Source organism: Hippoglossus stenolepis, chromosome 6, assembly GCF_022539355.2.
Source record: "Hippoglossus stenolepis isolate QCI-W04-F060 chromosome 6, HSTE1.2, whole genome shotgun sequence".
Taxonomy (NCBI): domain Eukaryota; kingdom Metazoa; phylum Chordata; class Actinopteri; order Pleuronectiformes; family Pleuronectidae; genus Hippoglossus; species Hippoglossus stenolepis.
Window position 1 is genome coordinate 7,367,011 of NC_061488.1, and position 18,922 is coordinate 7,385,932.

The 18,922-nt window shown below is 42.8% G+C and overlaps 1 protein-coding gene across 5 annotated transcripts; it reads left to right on the forward strand.

The window, feature by feature from the left end:
- Positions 1-1,448: 1,448 nt before the first annotated feature.
- On the forward strand, positions 1,449-18,824 carry LOC118110706 (protein kinase C-binding protein 1). Of its 5 annotated transcripts, none has more exons than XM_035158678.2 (20): positions 1,450-1,905; positions 7,021-7,091; positions 7,698-7,858; positions 9,885-10,106; positions 10,543-10,656; positions 10,752-10,844; positions 10,945-11,032; positions 11,114-11,169; positions 11,266-11,343; positions 11,445-11,560; positions 11,667-12,142; positions 12,551-12,679; positions 12,754-12,909; positions 13,628-14,140; positions 15,191-15,667; positions 15,779-15,927; positions 16,100-16,180; positions 16,261-16,339; positions 16,462-16,701; positions 17,642-18,824. In XM_035158678.2, exons 1-20 carry the CDS (start codon positions 1,892-1,894, stop codon positions 17,818-17,820), a joined length of 3,492 nt encoding a protein of 1,163 aa, XP_035014569.1. In that variant the 5' UTR covers positions 1,450-1,891; the 3' UTR covers positions 17,821-18,824. The 5 variants fall into 5 exon arrangements, with proteins under 5 accessions (XP_035014574.1, XP_035014569.1, XP_035014573.1 ...); XM_035158682.2 differs by having other exon boundaries at positions 9,963-10,106; XM_035158680.2 differs by lacking the exon at positions 1,450-1,905 and adding an exon at positions 4,728-4,835.
- Positions 18,825-18,922: the final 98 nt, after the last annotated feature.

The window sequence follows — 18,922 nt, forward strand, 5'->3', positions numbered from 1 at the left end:
AAGATATATGTGTTATTATGTAGGATTACACAATATGTGTTTTTCTGATCACTGAGCTTATAAATGTCTGTCAATGTGCTGCTGAAAGTTAAACACACAAGAAAGAAAATGGTACTTAATCCAGCTGTGTTGAATAATTAATGGTCATTGTTAGAGCACAGGCGTCAAAGAGGAAACCCAACACACACACACACACACTTCCAACAAACCATGCTTTGGTAATTCTTTTTATGGAGAAGGAGACAGGGCCATGGATATTTTATTTTATCTATCACTATCACTGTGTTATTATATATGAAGGACATAAGAGTAACAATATTGTGCATGACATAAAAGGAAAGGTAACCTCAAAACTCTTTTCCTTTCCTTTACTATAGAATAGAATAGATTTAGATTTTTATTCATTTTGATTTTATTTATTGTGTAAAGCATTAAACATACACAGCCCAAAGCACCATTGAGAAAACAAAAACAGAAAACTTCACCTGATTGAAAAAATTCACACAACCCGAGTGTCGTCCACCTTTTCAAGGGCCAGAGGAAGGATTCCTGTTCGTAACCAAGCAACTAAAGACCGTTGACTCCTTGACAAATGTGCCACAACGAAGAGAACAGAATAGAAAAGCTCTATATTGTCATTGTTTGTGAAAACAACAAAGGTGTGTTTAGCAGTCTTTTAGGAGTGTGTAGTAAAAAGATACATAAACACAAAGAGCAGCAAAAATATACACAGAAAATGTCTGTGAATATTCTCAGTCATCCAGGTCGTGGTTTATCCAAGTGGTAAAAACCAGGTCAACTGGACTTGGTTGAGTTTCTTGAAGACATTTCACATCTCATCCAAGAGGCTTCTTCAGTTCTAACTGAAAATATACATAACCACAGATTTGAGGAAGGTAAAATGGTGCAAAGACACGAATAGTGCACAGTACTCAGTGATGAGGAGGTGTTAGGCAGTATGATCTCATTCTATCTAATATTAGATGGATGGATAGATAGATGGGTGGGTGGATAGATAGATAGATAGATAGATAGATAGATATACAGATGGATGGCTAGATATATAGATAGATAGATAGATAGATGAATGGATGGTTATATAAATATAGATAGATAGATAGGATAGATAGATACTTTATTGATCGCGAGGGAAGTGTAGTCATCCAGTATCACACAAAACAGTCAAACACAAGAGCATAAGAATAATAAAAGGAAGTCAGGCCACCAGAACTACTACAAAGCTGTCTCTGTAAAGAAGTATGTGCCAGTGGAGATATGGACAATACAAATATTTTAATAACAAGGTGACTGAAAGAGTGTTGAAGCCATATAAACGTCTACCTGGTGTTTTATGTCTGTTGCAGATTGGTTCACTGATAATAGTTGAGAGCTGTGTTTTTTCCTCTCTCCTCTGGAAACAGCCAGGAGGGAGGGAGGAGTTTAAACAAAGGCCTAGTCCACATGAGAGAAAAAACATGGAGGCTGGTGCAGAGCAGCCCTGGTGTCCTGCTCCTCTGCCTCCCCACGCTCACACCTCTGCTAAATGAGAAAAAAAACCCACCGACTGACTCTTCGCTGGGAGGCTTTCAAGGCGATGCTGTGCAGAGGGACTCGTGTGAACCACGTTGATTCTGCGGCTCATTTTTCGCTTCCCCTCTTGTCTCTGCCCCTGCCTGCACCGAACAAAGATAATCACTCAAGGAAACGCTTCGGCCAATCAGGCGCGGCCTTGCATCCCGCCTGCGAGGAGGGCGACCAGTCAGAGGGCGGCTTGCATCGCCGGGGCCTGGATCGCCTTTTGCCTGCAGAGCGGAGCCTTCCCCTCGGCTGAGAGGGCTGAGAGTGTCCTCCATGTTTTATAAGTGTTGACATAACAGTGTGTCAGGCAGCCATGCATCCACAGAGGTAAGCTCTGTCTCCTTTTTTCATAGATATATATCTCTCTCAGCTCTGTGATAACAAACATGGCTTCCTTCCTCGTTGTTGTGGTGACTGTTGGGGTTTCTCATGATGAATGTTCACACCTTGAAATCAGTTTAGTGGAAGAGGAGGAAGAGGAGGAAGAGGAGGAGGAGCTGGAGGCCTCACACCAGGCCTCTGTGCTCCACGGCTGCAGGAGAGGAGGAGGAGGGGAGGAAGAGAGGGGGGGGGGATTGGGTAACGACTCTCACCCTTGCTCTCTCTCTCTGTCTCAGGGTCACATGGGTGCCCCCCCCACCTCCCTCCCCCAGACTGCCATGCTGCCACACAGGAGGCAGAGTGGACCATGGCAAATCCCTTTCACCCCATTTTTTATTTTATTTCTTAGAATTCAAAGGAGAGTTATATTAAAAAATGGCACCCACACCTCCTTTTAGGCTGTAGCAGCCTGGCAGAGAGAAAGAGAGAGACAGACAGACAGAGAGAGAGAGAGAGAGAGAGAGAGAGAGAGAGATGGGGGATGGGCAGTGGAGGAAGAGAAGAGGGACAGAAATAGGGGGAGTGTATGTCCTTTGTAAGTGCATTGGCTCTGTGCTGTTTTCTTCTGTCAGACCAGGAAATAGACGCAGGGGTCAACAACTTGTCAGAGGACGCATGACTGAAACCTGTATTCTGTCTAACGTTTCTGTCTAACGTTTGATTTCACATACATGTAACATGAACAGCTTCTCCTGAAAACTGGAGAGAACTCACTCACTCCAGTCTGGTCGGAGGACGACCCACTTGAAACAAACCCTTTTGTCAACAGGCCTCGGGCCCAGGGTTTTACAGCGCAGGGTTTCGTCAGCTCCACGGCGTGTTGTGAAACCGCTTCCTCCACTCCCTGATCCTCACACAGTGGCCATTTTGTGTCTAGAGAGGTCTTCTCGGGAGAGAGGCTTCTCTCACGGATCCGAGGCAGAGCTGAGCAACAACCTCTCACCCTGTTGGCCTCGTTTTTCTAGGTTTTTACACTACATTTCTCACGATTTAACCTTTTAACAGAAATGTCATATACGTGCGATAGATACAAACTGATTATTTATAGCAAAATACACCAAAATAAGGCAAATTTATGGCACATTTCAAAGAGGCAGTTGGATCCTTGTTATATAAGAAAACATGAAAAAAAAAACACATTTAAAATGGTGGTTAAAATCCCTGTGTGGAAACTATCATTTGTTTCTTTCAAAATGAACATGTTATATAAAATGCCAGCACATGGAAGGACAGTACATTGTTTCACGTCATTAATCATCATTATAACAGTGTCGTCTGTGTAGAGAAGACAAAGGTTTTTTTTTTCCCTTCCTGTGGCTCGCTTCACTTTATCTACATGACTGCCAGAAAATGGTCACGTTACAATCTGTGTTTCATCTCAGCCCAGTTCACTCCCTTTTGTAAAAACCAAAACCAAAAGTGATCTTCTACTAAAGAGGCATGACTCCGCAGTGCCTAAATGAGCGTGCCGTATAAATGTTGCGTTGACAGTTAGAGATGTCAGTGCGTAACGTTACGGGGTTGAGTACAAATACTTTCTCTGGGCCTCTCTCTGAACCCGGCGTACGCAGCCTATAAACAGGACGGCAGCGTTTGAACAGCACGGCCATTGAGTTATGCATCGCAACCACAAATATAATCTCCATGAAGGCCGTTTTTCAAATCCCCCCATCTTTTACTGTCATAACCCAAGAAGGACCTGCTAAACCGGAGGAAAATAAACCGTCTAATGCAGTGAGAAATGTCTGCATTGCAGCAAAAAAGAAAAAAAAAGAAGCATTTTAGAAGGACGAGGGGAGCCTGCACACTGTGATCAGTGTGGCATAGCACAGCCGACCAATAATGTTCCACCCTGTTGGCCCTCCAGCCAATTGCAGCTGCAGTTGAGGTTGACAATCAGAGGGAGAGCAGCAGGGAGAGCAAGGGCCTTCTGGAAAATTCCACAGCCATCTTTGATTCACCCTTTTACAGCCTTATATAAAATCCAGGTCAAATCTATCTTTCATACAGGATATTCAGTGCGTACTGGCTCTATACTGTATCTGCTGATTTAACTGTTGGGGGGGTAAAAGGATTATGTTAGTGTAGTTAAATTTAAAAAAACAGAAAATCATCTTAATTTTGATTAATTGTGTAAAAGCTAATAATTTGTATTTTTTTATTCGTCTGCATGTTGTTTTAGGTGTTTGTGAATGTATCTAACCATTTTACAGAACCTAATAATCTTTCAGAGGTTTTCTTTAGCAGGAGTCCTATTGTTTTTTGGTCCATTGCATTAATCCTAAAGGTTGTCTATGCCGGTTCTAGTGTAAATGTTTATATAAAATGCCGCTCTTGTATATTTACTCAGATATTTGTCTGTTTGATGTGTAAAAACCTGTTTTGCTCTTGTAGGTATGAGGGAATAGCTTTGCTGGGATCTGCGTGTGGCTCCACAATGTTGGTGTCTCTCGCCTCAGAATGAAATGTAATTATTCTATGACAGCTGTATTCACTGAGAAGGAGGGAAGCCAAGATTGAAGACATTAGAAAAAAAAGAGAGGGAGTGAGAGATGAGTGCTTCTCTCACGTTGCTGGATTTTCTCATGTCCGTGTTTCCACCATGAGGGTTTTTTGTTTTGTTTTGAGATGATCTTGTATCTGTATTTATTTTTATTTTTATGTGGGACTGTAATCTCCACACATCTCTCCCTGGTCCTCCTGCATGGATGTGCCAGTGCCTGAGTGCGAGCCTTGGAGTGGGGGATGGGGGCGAGGGGGGAGGGGAGCAAGCCGTGGCCTCCATTTTCTGTGACGAGAGAACCCTGCTCGTCTCTCTCTCACAGGAGTGGAATCCAAAGGCACTGACTCAGTGTTGTTTCCTTCTTGTCCATCAGGTACCACTTGCAGCAGAGGGGGGAAATGGCTGTCATGTGTTTTCTTGAACCCGGGTCTCTCTGTGGAATATCCCAGAACCTGCTGAGGATTTATTTGCCTAAACTGTGATGGATCATAGCTCCTGATCTGAGAATGCCCTTTGGATCAGCTTACTTCTTTGACTCCTGCTCATCCTGTCTTCCTGGTAGCTGCGGCTGCAGTGTCTTGTCATTGGCATTGACTGTGTGTACAATATAAGCTGGTGCTTGTACGTCGTTCAGCAGCTCTGGTGCTGCCTGATGATGGCGAATCTTCCTTTTTTTCTCTCTCTCTCAGGGCTGTGGTACACGTAGCAGAACGACTTGGCTTAATGTTTTCTTATTTTCATGTGGGCCTGGTTTGTTCACTGAGTCCGGAACAGGAAGGCCCCGGAGGGGTTGTGTGTGTGTGTGCGTGTGTGAGACGGTTGGCAGGCTGAAACAAGATACCCATGTGCCATATTGTGAAAGAATCTGTGCTCAAGCCATGTCAGATAAAACAAGTTACAATGCACATTCCTCTTAGGTTCAGTTTGAGGCACTGTTTCTGATTTCCAGTTTTAAAGTCTGACAGAACAGGGGATTTATTTAGAAAAGCCTTGATGGTTGTGAGTTACAGTGTTGGCTTGGTACAGTGTTATTTTTGTTGGGCAGAAATAAGATCTTTAACCAGTGTTAAATCATTTAGTGTTTAAATGAGATAGACTTCTGCTCTCATCTGTTAGCATTGGGTTTGCTGTATCTTATTCACTAAAGCCTTTATGATATGTATGTTAACCATCGTGTCCCTGTCAGTGAACTGACATTTGATCGGCTGTGTGTGGAACGCCTGTATAAGGGTGGAGGAGGGGACACGAAGAACATTCTTTTACTTTCAGAAGACGAGAGGAAAAGTTAAAAAAAAAAAGCTTATCCCTTCAAATGGGGTTGACCTTTGTGTCGTAGCCTGTAAACCCATCATCCTAGCTGGAACCCAGAGCTGCAGCCAAAGCTATGAACTGGTCAAGTGTGTGACCTGTCAGGGGTCCTTGGGAGGGGTGTCTTCTGCTCGGGGCTTGTGAATAAAAGCTACAATCTTTGGAACAAGGCCTTCTGTTGCTCGAACAAAGGAGGAGCCAAACACTCAAAGCCCTTCGTTTATGGCTGGACCCTTCTTTATTCTCTTTCTCTTTTCCCCCCACAGAGGAAATGAGACGAGAGCTGGACCTGGGAAATCAGGCTTTTGAAATGCCTGGTGTGTGTCTGTTTGTGTGTGTGTGTGTGTGTGTGTAATGGACAGAACTTAATGCTGAGCGTTTGGAATGTTTTACAATCTGTGGATTTATTAACATATGATGTCAATGTCAGGTTGTAAACACGTCAGTAAACGAGGCCCGTATGTGAACTATAATCTGAGGAACGCCAAAGTCTATTACTGTTCTATTTTGATATATTCTAAATATAAAATGTGGCTCATGTGGTATAGATTGTCTACAGATGGATGATAGTGATATAAACATGACTTTAATCAGCAGCGCTTGTGATGAAGGTTCAGGCTTAACAACAGGCGACATTCGTTTGGAAGCCTATTAGATGAATCTGTTGTTATTTGACTCCCAAGAATGGGCCCAAATCCTCTGGGTGTGCAGCCTTGTAGCTACTGAAGGGACCTGAGAGGTGGCAGAAACATATGCTGTTATTCACCACGAGACGCTGCTCCCACAGTCGTATGGACCAATTCCCTCCGGCTTTCTCGTTAGCACAGATCACATATCAGGGTACTACTCGGACTGAAAATCTTACAGCTGCGATGTCTCCAGACGCAGCGAGATGCAGGGAAATGTCAGCTAAATGGCCCCATGTGTTGTTGTGAATATCAACTTGTGCTTAGCAGAGAAGAGCGTTGCCATGGTGATTGTTACCATCCTCTCTCTTGCAACATAAAGAACATATTCAGACTCGCTTGTTGCTGATAGTATGGAGGGGATGTGAACTTGGTGTCAGAGATGTGCTGAAATCCAGTGGAAAAACGGTAACAATGGAAACCTGCAGGGTCCCTGTTGACGGACCCACTGGGACCCTGGTGCATGAGGTGGCGCTCCACTTGTTTGCTCTTGTGCTGTTGTTGTGGTTTCTGGTTTCTGAACAGCGTTTCTGACTTTGTGTTTTCCTGTGCGGCGCTCTGCAGTCTGGCTGAGGAGGAGATAAAGACGGAGTCGGATGTGGTAGAGGGGATGGATGCGTCTCTGCGATCAAAAGGTAAGACTCAGAGGCCGAGCGGCTCACGTTAAGGGCCGAGACGTCTGAGGTGACTTAGTTTCACTTAGAGGTTATTTAGCACAGTGTGATGCATTTTGTTGCTCTCTCAGGACTTCAAAGATAATTCATTATACCTTGCTGCCTGTTTGTGTCAAAAGTATCCACACAGGGTCTAGTTAGTTAAGCGGAAGCCCTCAGGCCATTCGTTTTCATCAAGTGTTAATGTAGTTGTGTAATTTTATTGTAGCATCTCAAATAATTACTCTGTAATTGCTGTTTAGATCAGCGTGGTTGCTTTCAAAATAAAATACTCGTAGCTCAACACATTATTATTATTGTTTGTTATTTAACTGATCAGCTGAAAACTAAATTGCCTCAAATTGCACTTCCTCCCTTGATTTTTCATCAAGCTCTATTTACATTAAATGATAATATTATGGTTTCAGTTTTCTCGATGTATTTTAGGAATAGCTAAATTAGCGTCCTAGCCCTCAAGACTTTAATTCATATTAAATATGTGTAACTTGTCGGACAGGATTGTGCTTGAGCCTTAAAGGCCTGTTTGTCTGGTGTAGTGTCATGACCCAATTGTGTCTCTGTGTCCAGTCCCTGATCCACCAGGGTTGGCAGAACGACCGGTGGTGCCACAGAAGAGGAAGGTGTCGAGTCCCACTCACTCCTCCAATGGACACTCTCCCTCAGACACCTCCCCCAGCCCTGTCAAGAAGAAGAAGAAGCCTGGGGCCATCGGCAGTAACAAAGACCAGGTAAGTGTCTTCAGTTTACTCATTTTCGAAATCTGGTGTGTTCTCATAGGCAGAGTCGAAACCCTAAGATAAAAGCCAAAACAATAATTAGAATGGCACTCAGTGGAAAGCAACGCCCAACAGTCCCCTTAAATTCAATCAAGCCTGAAGAGTTTCTGTTGACTTAATACGATAAATAGAAAGTCAGCTGAAACTCCAACGGAGCCAACGTTAGAACACAGCAGGGGATCCACTGCTGGATTCACCTCGAGCTACAGGGTGTGCTGATGACGCGTCCAACACGCGACAGTCACAAAAATGTAAAAACAAAACAAATGGATGGTAAAGCAGAGGTAGAGGACACAGAGGAACGTTTCAAAGTTTGTGGGGATAGTGTCGGCGCTAGTGTTGATTTGCTGTAAACCAAAACAAGTGATTTCCTCAGCAGAATTAATGATACCTCCTGCCTCTGCCTGCGGCGCCACCCCTTGCCTGAATCCTCCGGAGGAGTTGCTGCTGTTGTGAACACGTTTTGCATGTGTGAAAGACAAACTGCAGAGAAAGTCCAGATCCTAAATTGTTCCTTCCTCCGGAGGTCATGTCTGAAGACGGCTGTAGATATCAGATCCCTAAATATGCCTTTTTTTTTTAACAAGATCCATTAATTATTTCCTGAGAAATCAGTGAAAATTTAAAAAATCGCCCTGTTTCACAATGTTTTAATAAAGTACTTAAAAGTTCCTGGATCTGCCCCCTGATTCGCACAAAGTCACATTGTTATACTGTGACATAACATATGCCATATTACCTGTGAGAACATGTCAGTTTTGATTATGACTATAGATTACAGCTGAAACTGAGAGTGGATTTGTCTCGTACAAGTTGTTTAGGTTATAGCTGCGTCATGAGCCTGGTCAGCTCAAATATACTTTGAATACATTTTAGATTCTTGTGTTTTTGGTGACATTGATAACACACGGTCACTTATGTTCAGTTATTGTTCTGTGGAATTTGATGCAGATGATTTTATTATGTGTTTGCCAGATTAATGTGGTGCTGAGTGATTCCCTTGTGTCCTTAAGCCCCATGTTGACCTTGCATGATGTTAGAAGCTAATTCTATAAGTGACCGCTACATTTTACCACCACTACTACAGGTTGATTAACAGTTTACCAGTTTGATTTATCCAATAATAAGCATGAATAACTAGTTAACAAAAGAACCTGTGGTGTCCTCACCTCATGCAAAGTGTTTGCTCTCAGGTAAAAGATGAGCCACATTTACATAGTGAAACCTGTTGTGTTAGTTTTGATTGACTCACAGTTGAAAATGTCACATGACCAGATTGTTTACAACAAAGCTGACACACCCCTGTGAAGTATCACTACAATGTCAAGTCATTCTAAACTTTGTCGTCTTACAATAATTAGATTATTCCTAAATTGAAATGTGCTGTATTTTGATTTAACCTTGTGAATAATTTAGACTTAAATGAAAATATGGGTCATGAAAAGTCAGTTTACCTGGGACACTGCAACACATCTGTATAAGCAACATTAGAAAATATACTGTCAACAAGAATTAATCAGTGAGAAATGGCAGAACATCACACCACTCATTGCATCCTTCTAATAGAATCTGTCGTCAGAAATAAAGGTGGACATAAAAGATACTTGTAGTGTCACTAAGGACTTTTCTTCTTCTTGCTTTTCCAAATTTCGTTATTGTCAGAATAGTCGAACATTTGTAATTGGTTTCATTATTCTCATGCGTTTGCTTAAAAACAAATTAAATTGTATTGAATGTACAGTTTTTGTGCTATAATTAACATTTCAGTGATATTGATCAGGGGTGTCACAGCTTTGTGTACTGTATTTGCTAAAAAAAAAAAAGTTGTGTGTTGGGTTAATTAGCTATATTGTCCTCTATGCTGCTTACCCTGCTTATCCCAACCTACTGCTGCCTTGTTTCTGTTGCACTGCACCTTTTTGTGTTCCTGCGTGTTTTTTTGAAACCTGCCCCCCTGTTTCTCTTGCCTGCATTTCAGTCAGAGCTAAGACATGGTCCGTTTTACTATATGAAGCAGCCAGCACTCACCACAGATCCTGTTGATGTTGTACCGCAGGACGGCAGGAATGACTTCTACTGCTGGCTGTGCCACCGCGAGGGCCAGGTGCTCTGCTGTGAGCTCTGCCCCAGGGTGTACCACGCCAAGTGCCTCAAACTACCAGCCGAGCCCGATGGCGACTGGTTCTGTCCAGAGTGTGAGGTATCTTGCCGAAGACACGTGTATGTGTGCGGGTGTACGCAAGTGATTGTCGGACTCGAGGCACAATCTCGCTTGCTCGGTTGACGAAAGGGATGTCGGATCGTGTGTCGTGAGCGGCTTCAGCCAGGGACAATCTGAGGTTTATGAAAAAAAACCTCTCTTGTTTCCTCTGAGACACGGTCTGACACCCCCGCAAGTTTAACCAATAGCTCACACTGCGACATGTCAGAGGATTAAAGTTTTATCCGCTTCTTAACTTTTTTGAATTGGCACAATTTTGATCATCTAACATCTGTGCACGCTAAATCAAAAGACATGCAGATGAAGTAAACGTTACAAAAACCAAGCTGTAAAGTTGTTTGGATTTCTGTGTTGGCTTGATGTTTTATTACCTTCTTTATATTTTCATCAATGTAATTCATAATTTTTGTTGCAGAAAATAACCGTTGCCGAATGCATTGAAACCCAGAGCAAGGCAATGACGATGCTGACATTAGACCAACTGTCCTACTTGCTCAAATTTGCACTCCAAAAGATTAAACAGCCAGGGGTAAGAATGCTACAATCTCTGTGAGGAAATGAGAAATCCAAATCATTGTTAAAGCCTGTTTCATTAATTCATTTTTTAAATATTTGTGTGGGCAGACTGAGCCTTTTCAGAAGCCTGTGTCTCTGGAACAACACCCAGATTACGCTGAGTATATCTTCCATGCCATGGACCTGTGTACTTTAGAGAAGGTACTATTGTTTATTTCATTTGCTTTGCACAAAAATGTCATGTGATTTATTTTCATTTAAGTTCCTCGTGTTTAATCAAATTTCCTTTATTTGTCCATAGAATGTAAAAAAGAAAATGTTCGGCTGCACTGAAGCCTTTCTTGCTGATATGAAATGGATCTTGCACAACTGCATCATCTATAATGGAGGTAGGCAACTTCGAGACATATCAACAACATATCAAAGTCTTAAAAAAGAAAACATCTAATCTGCTTGTGACTTTATTCCAGGTAATCATAAACTCACAGCAACTGCGAAAGTCATCGTCAAGATTTGTGAACATGAGGTAAAGAAGCATTTCTGACTCACTGATTGCAAAGCTTCCGACGTTTCTTCTCATTTAGAAATCAAACATATCTTTGTCTTTCCATTTGCATCTTAGATGAACGAGATCGAGGTGTGTCCAGAGTGTTACCTGTCTTCATGCCAAAAAAGGGAAAACTGGTTTTGTGAGCCATGTGTAGGTTTTTACATGACCTTAAATACTATATTTAAACAGTGTTTATACACATTGGGATCGTAAATGTGTGAAACGCTGATTTATTCATTTGTCCCCAATAGAGTCAACCCCACCCCCTGGTCTGGGCCAAGCTAAAGGGGTTTCCTTTCTGGCCAGCAAAAGCACTTCGAGATAAGGACGGACAGGTAGACGCACGGTTCTTTGGTCAACATGACAGGTGAGATTTCCTTTTGAGCACCGTAGAAGAAATTTTCTTGTCGTCAAAACAAAAGTGAGCCAAGATTTGTCTCCAGGTGATCTAATGTGGTCAATGTTTCATGCAGGGCATGGGTCCCCATCAACAACTGCTACCTCATGTCCAAAGAGATCCCCTTCTCCGTGAAAAAGACGAAAAGCATTTTCAACAGTGCCATGCAGGAGATGGAGGTCTATGTGGAAAACATTCGCAAGAAATTCGGGGTCTTCAACTACGCACCCTTCCGCACTCCCTTCACACCCAACAACCAGCTACAGATGCTGTTGGACCCCTCCAACCCCAGTGCTGGGACAGTGAAGACGGAGAAAAATGAGAAACTTCGCTTAAACTTTGATACGACCGCATCTCCCAAGATGGTCCTCAGCAAGAGTTCCACACCCAGTGGAATGACTCGCAGGGTCTCCATGACGGACATGCCTCGGTCCCCCATGAGCACCAGCTCGTCTATCCACACAGGGTCTGATGGGGAGCAGGACATGGAGAAGGCCAGCAGGAATCCTGGTTTCCACTACAGCACTGGAGAGGAATCAATGGACTGTTCAGGTAAATAACGTGTAGATATACGGAATGATAGCAATACATCAAATGGAAGTGTTGACAGAGCTTGTTTCCGTTGATTGTTTAGCTGCCCATTCTATAGACATACTTATGGTTCACTTTCATCGCTCTTATAGCATCGTCAGCTGCAGCAGAACATCCACTTCTCTCTCCCTGCTCAACAGTATATAGATAAAATTAGAGACAAGGTTTTAGTGGCCAAAAGGGTATATTTCTCTCTGGAGTCACTAAGTGACGATAGGTCCAGCTTGTGTTCTGTTCTGCCATTCTCCAAAATCAGTCATCACAGGTGTAAAGTCTACATCACCTTAACTGTGTAGCCTTTAGTAGAAGGATGCATCACCTAAATCAAAGGTAACCAAGTTTTTTGTGTCTGTGTGTGTGTGATTACAGGGTCTCCGGTCTCAGGCAGGATGGGTCCTACAGGCAGTGTGACAGGCAGCCCAAAACCCTTTAACCCTGGACTAGTGCCCAAACAGGAAAGGACCTCGGGCACAGGCGGCATCCTAAATCTCAACCTGGGTCAGTACCACCATTGATGGTGTCATTATGAGGATGAGAGAATTTGCTCTGAAACTAAACGTTGACCTTTTCAGATCGAGTAAAGGCTGAAATGGATCTGAAGGAGTTAAGTGAAACTGTGCAGCAGCAGCAACAAAATCAGCAACAAGGATCGTCTGCCGCCCTCCCGACCCCAAAGAAACACATCAGGAGCCTGGACAAGACTATTGAAAGCTGCAAGGCTCAGCTCGGTAACTAGACAATCAACCTGTGCTGATTGTTGCACTGTTCAGCGTCCTGCACAGACCTGCACCCACAAAGCTCCGTAAAGGACCCGACCCATTACCCACTATTATCTCCAAGTCAAAACCGGATTTACCCAGACCTGTTAACATATGACAAGTGACCCGACCCATCACCTGGGATTGTGACTGTGCCACTCAGATCAAATGAGTTATGGCCTCCTCTTGTGTTGGTAAACTGTCAGCGACAACATGCCGAGCTTGTGGCCATCAAAAGCTAAAATGTTGTGGGCTTTTTTTACAGGCAACAAAGCCACTGAGAACAATCTTTGCGGGTCACAATGGGTCCTGTATTGGGTTGTACCTGGTGCTGGGTACCAGACCCAGTGTAGGACAAACTGCCATAACATCTAACAGTTATGTCAAGAGTATTTCCATTCGCAAGAAGAATTTAAATGTTTTCCTAATTTTAGATTTCAGATTTGATAATTTTCTTTAATCAAAATTTTAAGTTGTGATGAATAATAAGGAATTTACTCAAATCATGGTGCAGCTCACACTGTGTGACTTCTGGTGACAGGGATTATAGTTATGAAACCGTATATGTTTGGCTGTTACCAAAGATATTTAAGTCTTTATTGTACTTCTAATATTCTACTCTGTCAAAAAGTGTTTTTTCTCTTTTTAAAATGACATAATGAAGAATGTATGTTTCTCATCCATGCAGGGATTGATGAGATTTCTGAAGATGTGTATAAAGGTGTGGATCACAGTGACTCGGAAGACTCTGAGAAGTCGGACTCAAGTGACAGCGAGTATCTCAGCGACGAGGAACACAAGCCAAAGATCTCAACCCAGGACGACAAGGACAAAGCAGAGAAAAAGAGGCCTAAGGCGAGCACGGACAGAGAGAATAAGGAGGGAGGAACAGGGCCAGGGGATAAAGTCACCATTGAATCCCTGCTTAAAGAGAAACAGGGGACCAATGGCCCAGATAGGGACCTCCAGGACAAGCCCAGAACGCCCCAGTCTCAGCCCCTCGCTGACAAGCCCAAAGCTCCAGAGGAGGGCAAAGGAGATTCTGCTACATCAGTAACGGAGCAAGACTCTGATTCTGAAAGAGAGCTGGTGATTGACCTGGGTGATGAACACGGAGGTCGGGACTCAAAGAGGGCGAGAAGAGAGCCAGGAGCTTCGGCTGCCAAGACTCCCAAAGAGTCTAATGCTGCCAAGTTGGAAGGTGAGGACTTGGAAATATTTTCTGTGGTGATCATCCATAATATCCTTATGTTTTAAATGCACGTATCCAATATAGAGACCATACAAGTCCATCAGTACTTCTCCAGAGCACCCCTTTATCTACCATAAAACTTTCTTCTATCTTGCCTTTGTCAGGGTGGCCATTTTTGTTGTCGTGAGTGATTAATTCCCATAGATTCAAAGTATCAAAAACATTTGTAGGTCACAATGGCCAATCCCACCATCATTAGGCGTGAGGCAGGGTACACTCTGGACAGGTTACCAGTTCACCAAAGAGCTGACGTATAAAGCCATTCATGCTCACGTTCACACATACAGGCAATTTAGAGCTAAAGTGCAAAATATACAATAAAATAATCTGCTCTCAGACATGCACTGAACTCTGGATAATCCTCTGAATATATCCAGAGGGGCTATATGTGAGAATACAAACATCCGAGTCAGTTGCTCCGGACATTCACTGTGAGCAAGTGGGCGCATCGATGGTGGTTCTAACATGCGACAGAGTTAAAACTTAAAAAAACTAAATATGCCAATACATACACATAGAAGACACAGAGGAAGACTTGAGCTTGGAAAGACAACGAGATCAGAGAGCTTTTTGTGATAAGGGTCAAAGTTAATGTGCTGTAAACAAAAACATGTGATTTCCGCAGTGGAATTTAATCTGCTGCCTCCTGCGTGCTCTCCCCAGATATCACCTGACCCCTCCCCTGATCACTCCAGAGATTTTCTTGTTGTTGTGAACGTGTATGACCTGGAAAATCTCCTACTGTGTTAACAACAGACAAAGTTGCATTTTCCAAAACACAATACACTCAAATTACTTCCTTCAATTTGTTTTTGGTAATCCTAAATAATAATAAAGCAAAAAATCCTGTTCTTTGAGCACAAATTTAATCCAGTAGACTCATTAAAAATTGCTTCACGTTTGTAATAACTTAACCCTCTTGTGCTGGAAGTGCTTTAATTAGAAATCCAGAGTGGCTCCCTCTTTAAACAACAATATATGTATATTTTTTCTGTCCAGGTAAACTTCCTTCATCTGCTACAGCAGCAGCACCATCACGGGACGCTGCCTCCAGCCTGAAAGATGCCTTGCAACCTTCCATCACCGCTGCCCTCAACCTCGTCTCCACTGCAGCATCCGGTCCGTCCAGTTCCACCACAGCTACCAGCGGACCAACCAGTGCTGCCTCTCCTGCCTCCACCTCGGTCTCCGCAGCATCCCCAGTACCTGCAGCGTTAAAGAAACAGCGCCCCCTACTGCCCAAAGAGACAGCTCAGGCCGTGCAGCGGGCAGTGGTCTGGAATCCCACCAAGTTTCCAGCGTCCTCTCAGAAGTTGCAAATGGAGAAGGTGCAGAAGCAGCAGCAGCAAGGAGAGCAGTCAGCAGTGCAAACACAGGCCCAGACGCCAGGTCAAACACGAAGCCCACAGCAGCTGCAGTCTCAACCGCAGAACTCCTCTTCCAGCACCCGCTATCAGACCAGACAGGCAGCCAAAGGTACATACGTCACTATAATCAATCCTCTGAGCAATCTTCTTAATATAATGGGATAAAATGTGTATTTAAAGATGCATCATTTCCCCCTTTATCCACTTTTATCTCCTCAAGTGCAACACAAAGACCCGCCTCAGAATACGTCCTCATCCACAGCTGCACAGGTCACATCCTCTAGCTCCTCTTCCTTCATGTCAGGAGACGTACAGATCCCCACAGTCTCTGCTGATGTGGCTGCAGATATAACCAAGTACACGAACAAGGTAAGCTAAGAGTTCTCACCCCAGTGATTAAAAGGACTCACAGTAATTTATCTTACAGGCTGTTGTAGGCATTATAATCTCAATGGCAACTAGTAAAAAGAAATAAATCTAAGAAAAACGTGCCATGTCTCTAAACTTTGACGTTTGATGTTTTTTTGGCAAATCTTTGCAGATTATGGACACAATAAAAGGGACAATGACTGAAATCTACAGCGACCTTTCCAAAAACACGTCAGGAAACACAATTGCAGAGGTAAATACTGGCACACACTGGGATTAATGTGCTATAATACTAATATTTAGCGGATTCTAATCTGTGTATTTTTGTCTCAGATACGACGGTTAAGAATAGAGATTGAAAAACTCCAGTGGTTGCATCAACAAGAGTTGTCAGAGATGAAACACAATCTAGGTAAGTTCCCGGCGTCACTACACCTTTTAAGCGTTAACATCCCACTAAACCAGTCTGTAGTTGAACATCATGTGATTACATTTGTGTTTTTATTTTAAATTTTTTACATGTTATGAACGTAGAACTGACGATGGCGGAGATGAGGCAGAGTCTGGAGCAGGAAAGAGAACGGTTGGTGGCTGAGGTGAAGAAGCAGACGGAAGTGGAAAAGCAGCAGGCGGTGGACGAGACCAAAAAGAAACAGTGGTGCGCCAACTGCAGGAAGGAGGCCATCTTCTACTGCTGCTGGAACACCAGCTATTGTGACTACCCCTGTCAGCAAGCCCACTGGCCTGAGCACATGAAGTCCTGCACGCAGTCAGGTAATATAGAGTACACTGACAAAAAACTGTTATTGGCTGTAGGACATTTGGCAATGAGAGTCAATAAGAACTATCGTGTTAAGCTGGTTTCAGACGAGCACTGAACTGCAGTTTTTCCTGCCAGCTCTCTCGTAAAACCTCTGGGGAAGTGAGCCCATGTTGATGACGTTTCTAACACATGCCAGATGCAAAACTGAAAGAAAAGAACACAAAGGGGGTTGCGGATGAAAAGGAAGTGTTCATACATGTAGAAGATGTCACATTGATGATGAGAGTCCAGAGCTTTTTGGTGATGGAAGTTTTCTGGAAGCTGGTGAAAGAAGATGAGTTTAATGTAGACTTGATGCATCAAGGAGACCAGAAGGTGGAACAATATACAAAAGCTAACAGAGAAACATGAGCAATTGTCAAGATGTCTCCCCCAGCATCCCAGTATATCTTCCTCTACTTGCGTCACCCATTCCAACAGCACATGAAAGGCTAGAATTGCTGTCACTCTATGTTTCATGAGGTGTTCGCATCCTATTGGATAGTTAAGTCTAAATATGCATTCCTAAATCACATTGTGTCCACTTGGGAAATACGCAAGAGAGTTAGATATGAAAGGGACTAAGCGTAGACACTACAATGTACTGTTGGTTGGCCCTTTATCTATAAACTGACCTTGGGTATAGCTTGAAGAGAGAAGGGACTATGTGTGGAACGAAAACAGTCCCCACTCTCCCAAAGGTGTACAGAAGTTATACACACTATGAACATAATATATAGTGGCATATACTGTAATGTGTGAAGATGGTCAAAAAATCCATTAAGGGCTGACACTGGTGTTGATGTGCTAGAAACAAAAATACGCGATTTCCACAGCAAAATGTATACGTCTGTGACACAAGCACCTGTGTGTGGTCCGTGTTCTCATTTTCTGTTTCGCTTTCCCTTCCAGCCTCAGCTTCGCAACAGGACCCGGAGGCAGAGCCCAACTCGGAACCTTCCATCAAAGCATCAGGTCACTCTCCCGCCACACAGACCCTGCCCTCAGGAGCAGGATCCATATCAGACAAAAGCAACTCTCCCTCATTCATGGACAAGAGTAAGGACAGTGCTGCCGTTACTGTGACCTAACTGCGACGCTACAGAGACTCTGGAAGACTTTTCCAAGGCCACTGAAGGGCTCGTGGCATCAAAAACATTTGCCGTAAAAAAAAATTGGTGCTTGAAAGCCTGTGTCTTTGTGACAAAAAGAAACTCTTAATTTTTTCATTCCCACACGTACATCTGCTTCGCCGATATTTTTTGTTTGTCAATCAATCGCAGTTCCCACAAATCTGTGTTCAGGTGGATTCACCATGTGAAAGTAGACTGTCTGGAGAAATAAAATGTGAGTCTGTCTGTTTTCATACTGTCGTCTGTGTTACAACTCTGTTACCACTCTGTTTCCAGTCTGATTGTATCTCCACACAGATTATTTGCTACACTATCACATTCAATGCTGCTTTTAAGTACTTCCTGACGGTTTCATTGAGTTGATTTACTCTCCATATTCTAAGATACAAACAATTCAAAATAGCCAATCAACACTTGATGCTCATTTATAACGGTGCCATCTGAGGTATTTTGAGTAGTTTCATCATGACTGTTTTTAACCATGTCCTCTTCATGAAATTTTTTGGCTCATACCAGTTTTGTATTGTTGCTCCACATTGTAAAGGCCTCCATCAAAAAATATCTGTGATTTATTAAAAGAAAAAAGAACTAAAAAATGTAAACTGTACAAAGTTTTGTAAGAAGATAACTGAACAATATTTATAGTGTTATATGTTTTTATAGTATGTTAAATGAAATCACATTTCTATGTGTCTAAAAAAAGAAGTTATTTGAAAAATAAATTACTTCATATGAATGTCAGCACTGAGCAAAGTCTCTGTTTAACCAGTTATCCAAAGCTGATGTAAATCCTGGTCAGACTGTGTCTAAGAACTGGGAAGGTATGAATAGAAAATTGCATTTTTGGCTGGTTATTATTTCCTGTGAGCATGTATGTTTTGAGCTTGTGTCTCGTTCTTGTTTACATATTGTAAATACAATATATGGACTTGTGAAGCAAAAATAAAAATGCTCTGATCAGTGAGGTGCTTATCGATTATTGATTTGTCGTGAGAAGTCAAGCTTTCATCATGGGTATAGAAAATGATTCAGATTCAAATAAGATAATAAAATAAGTATA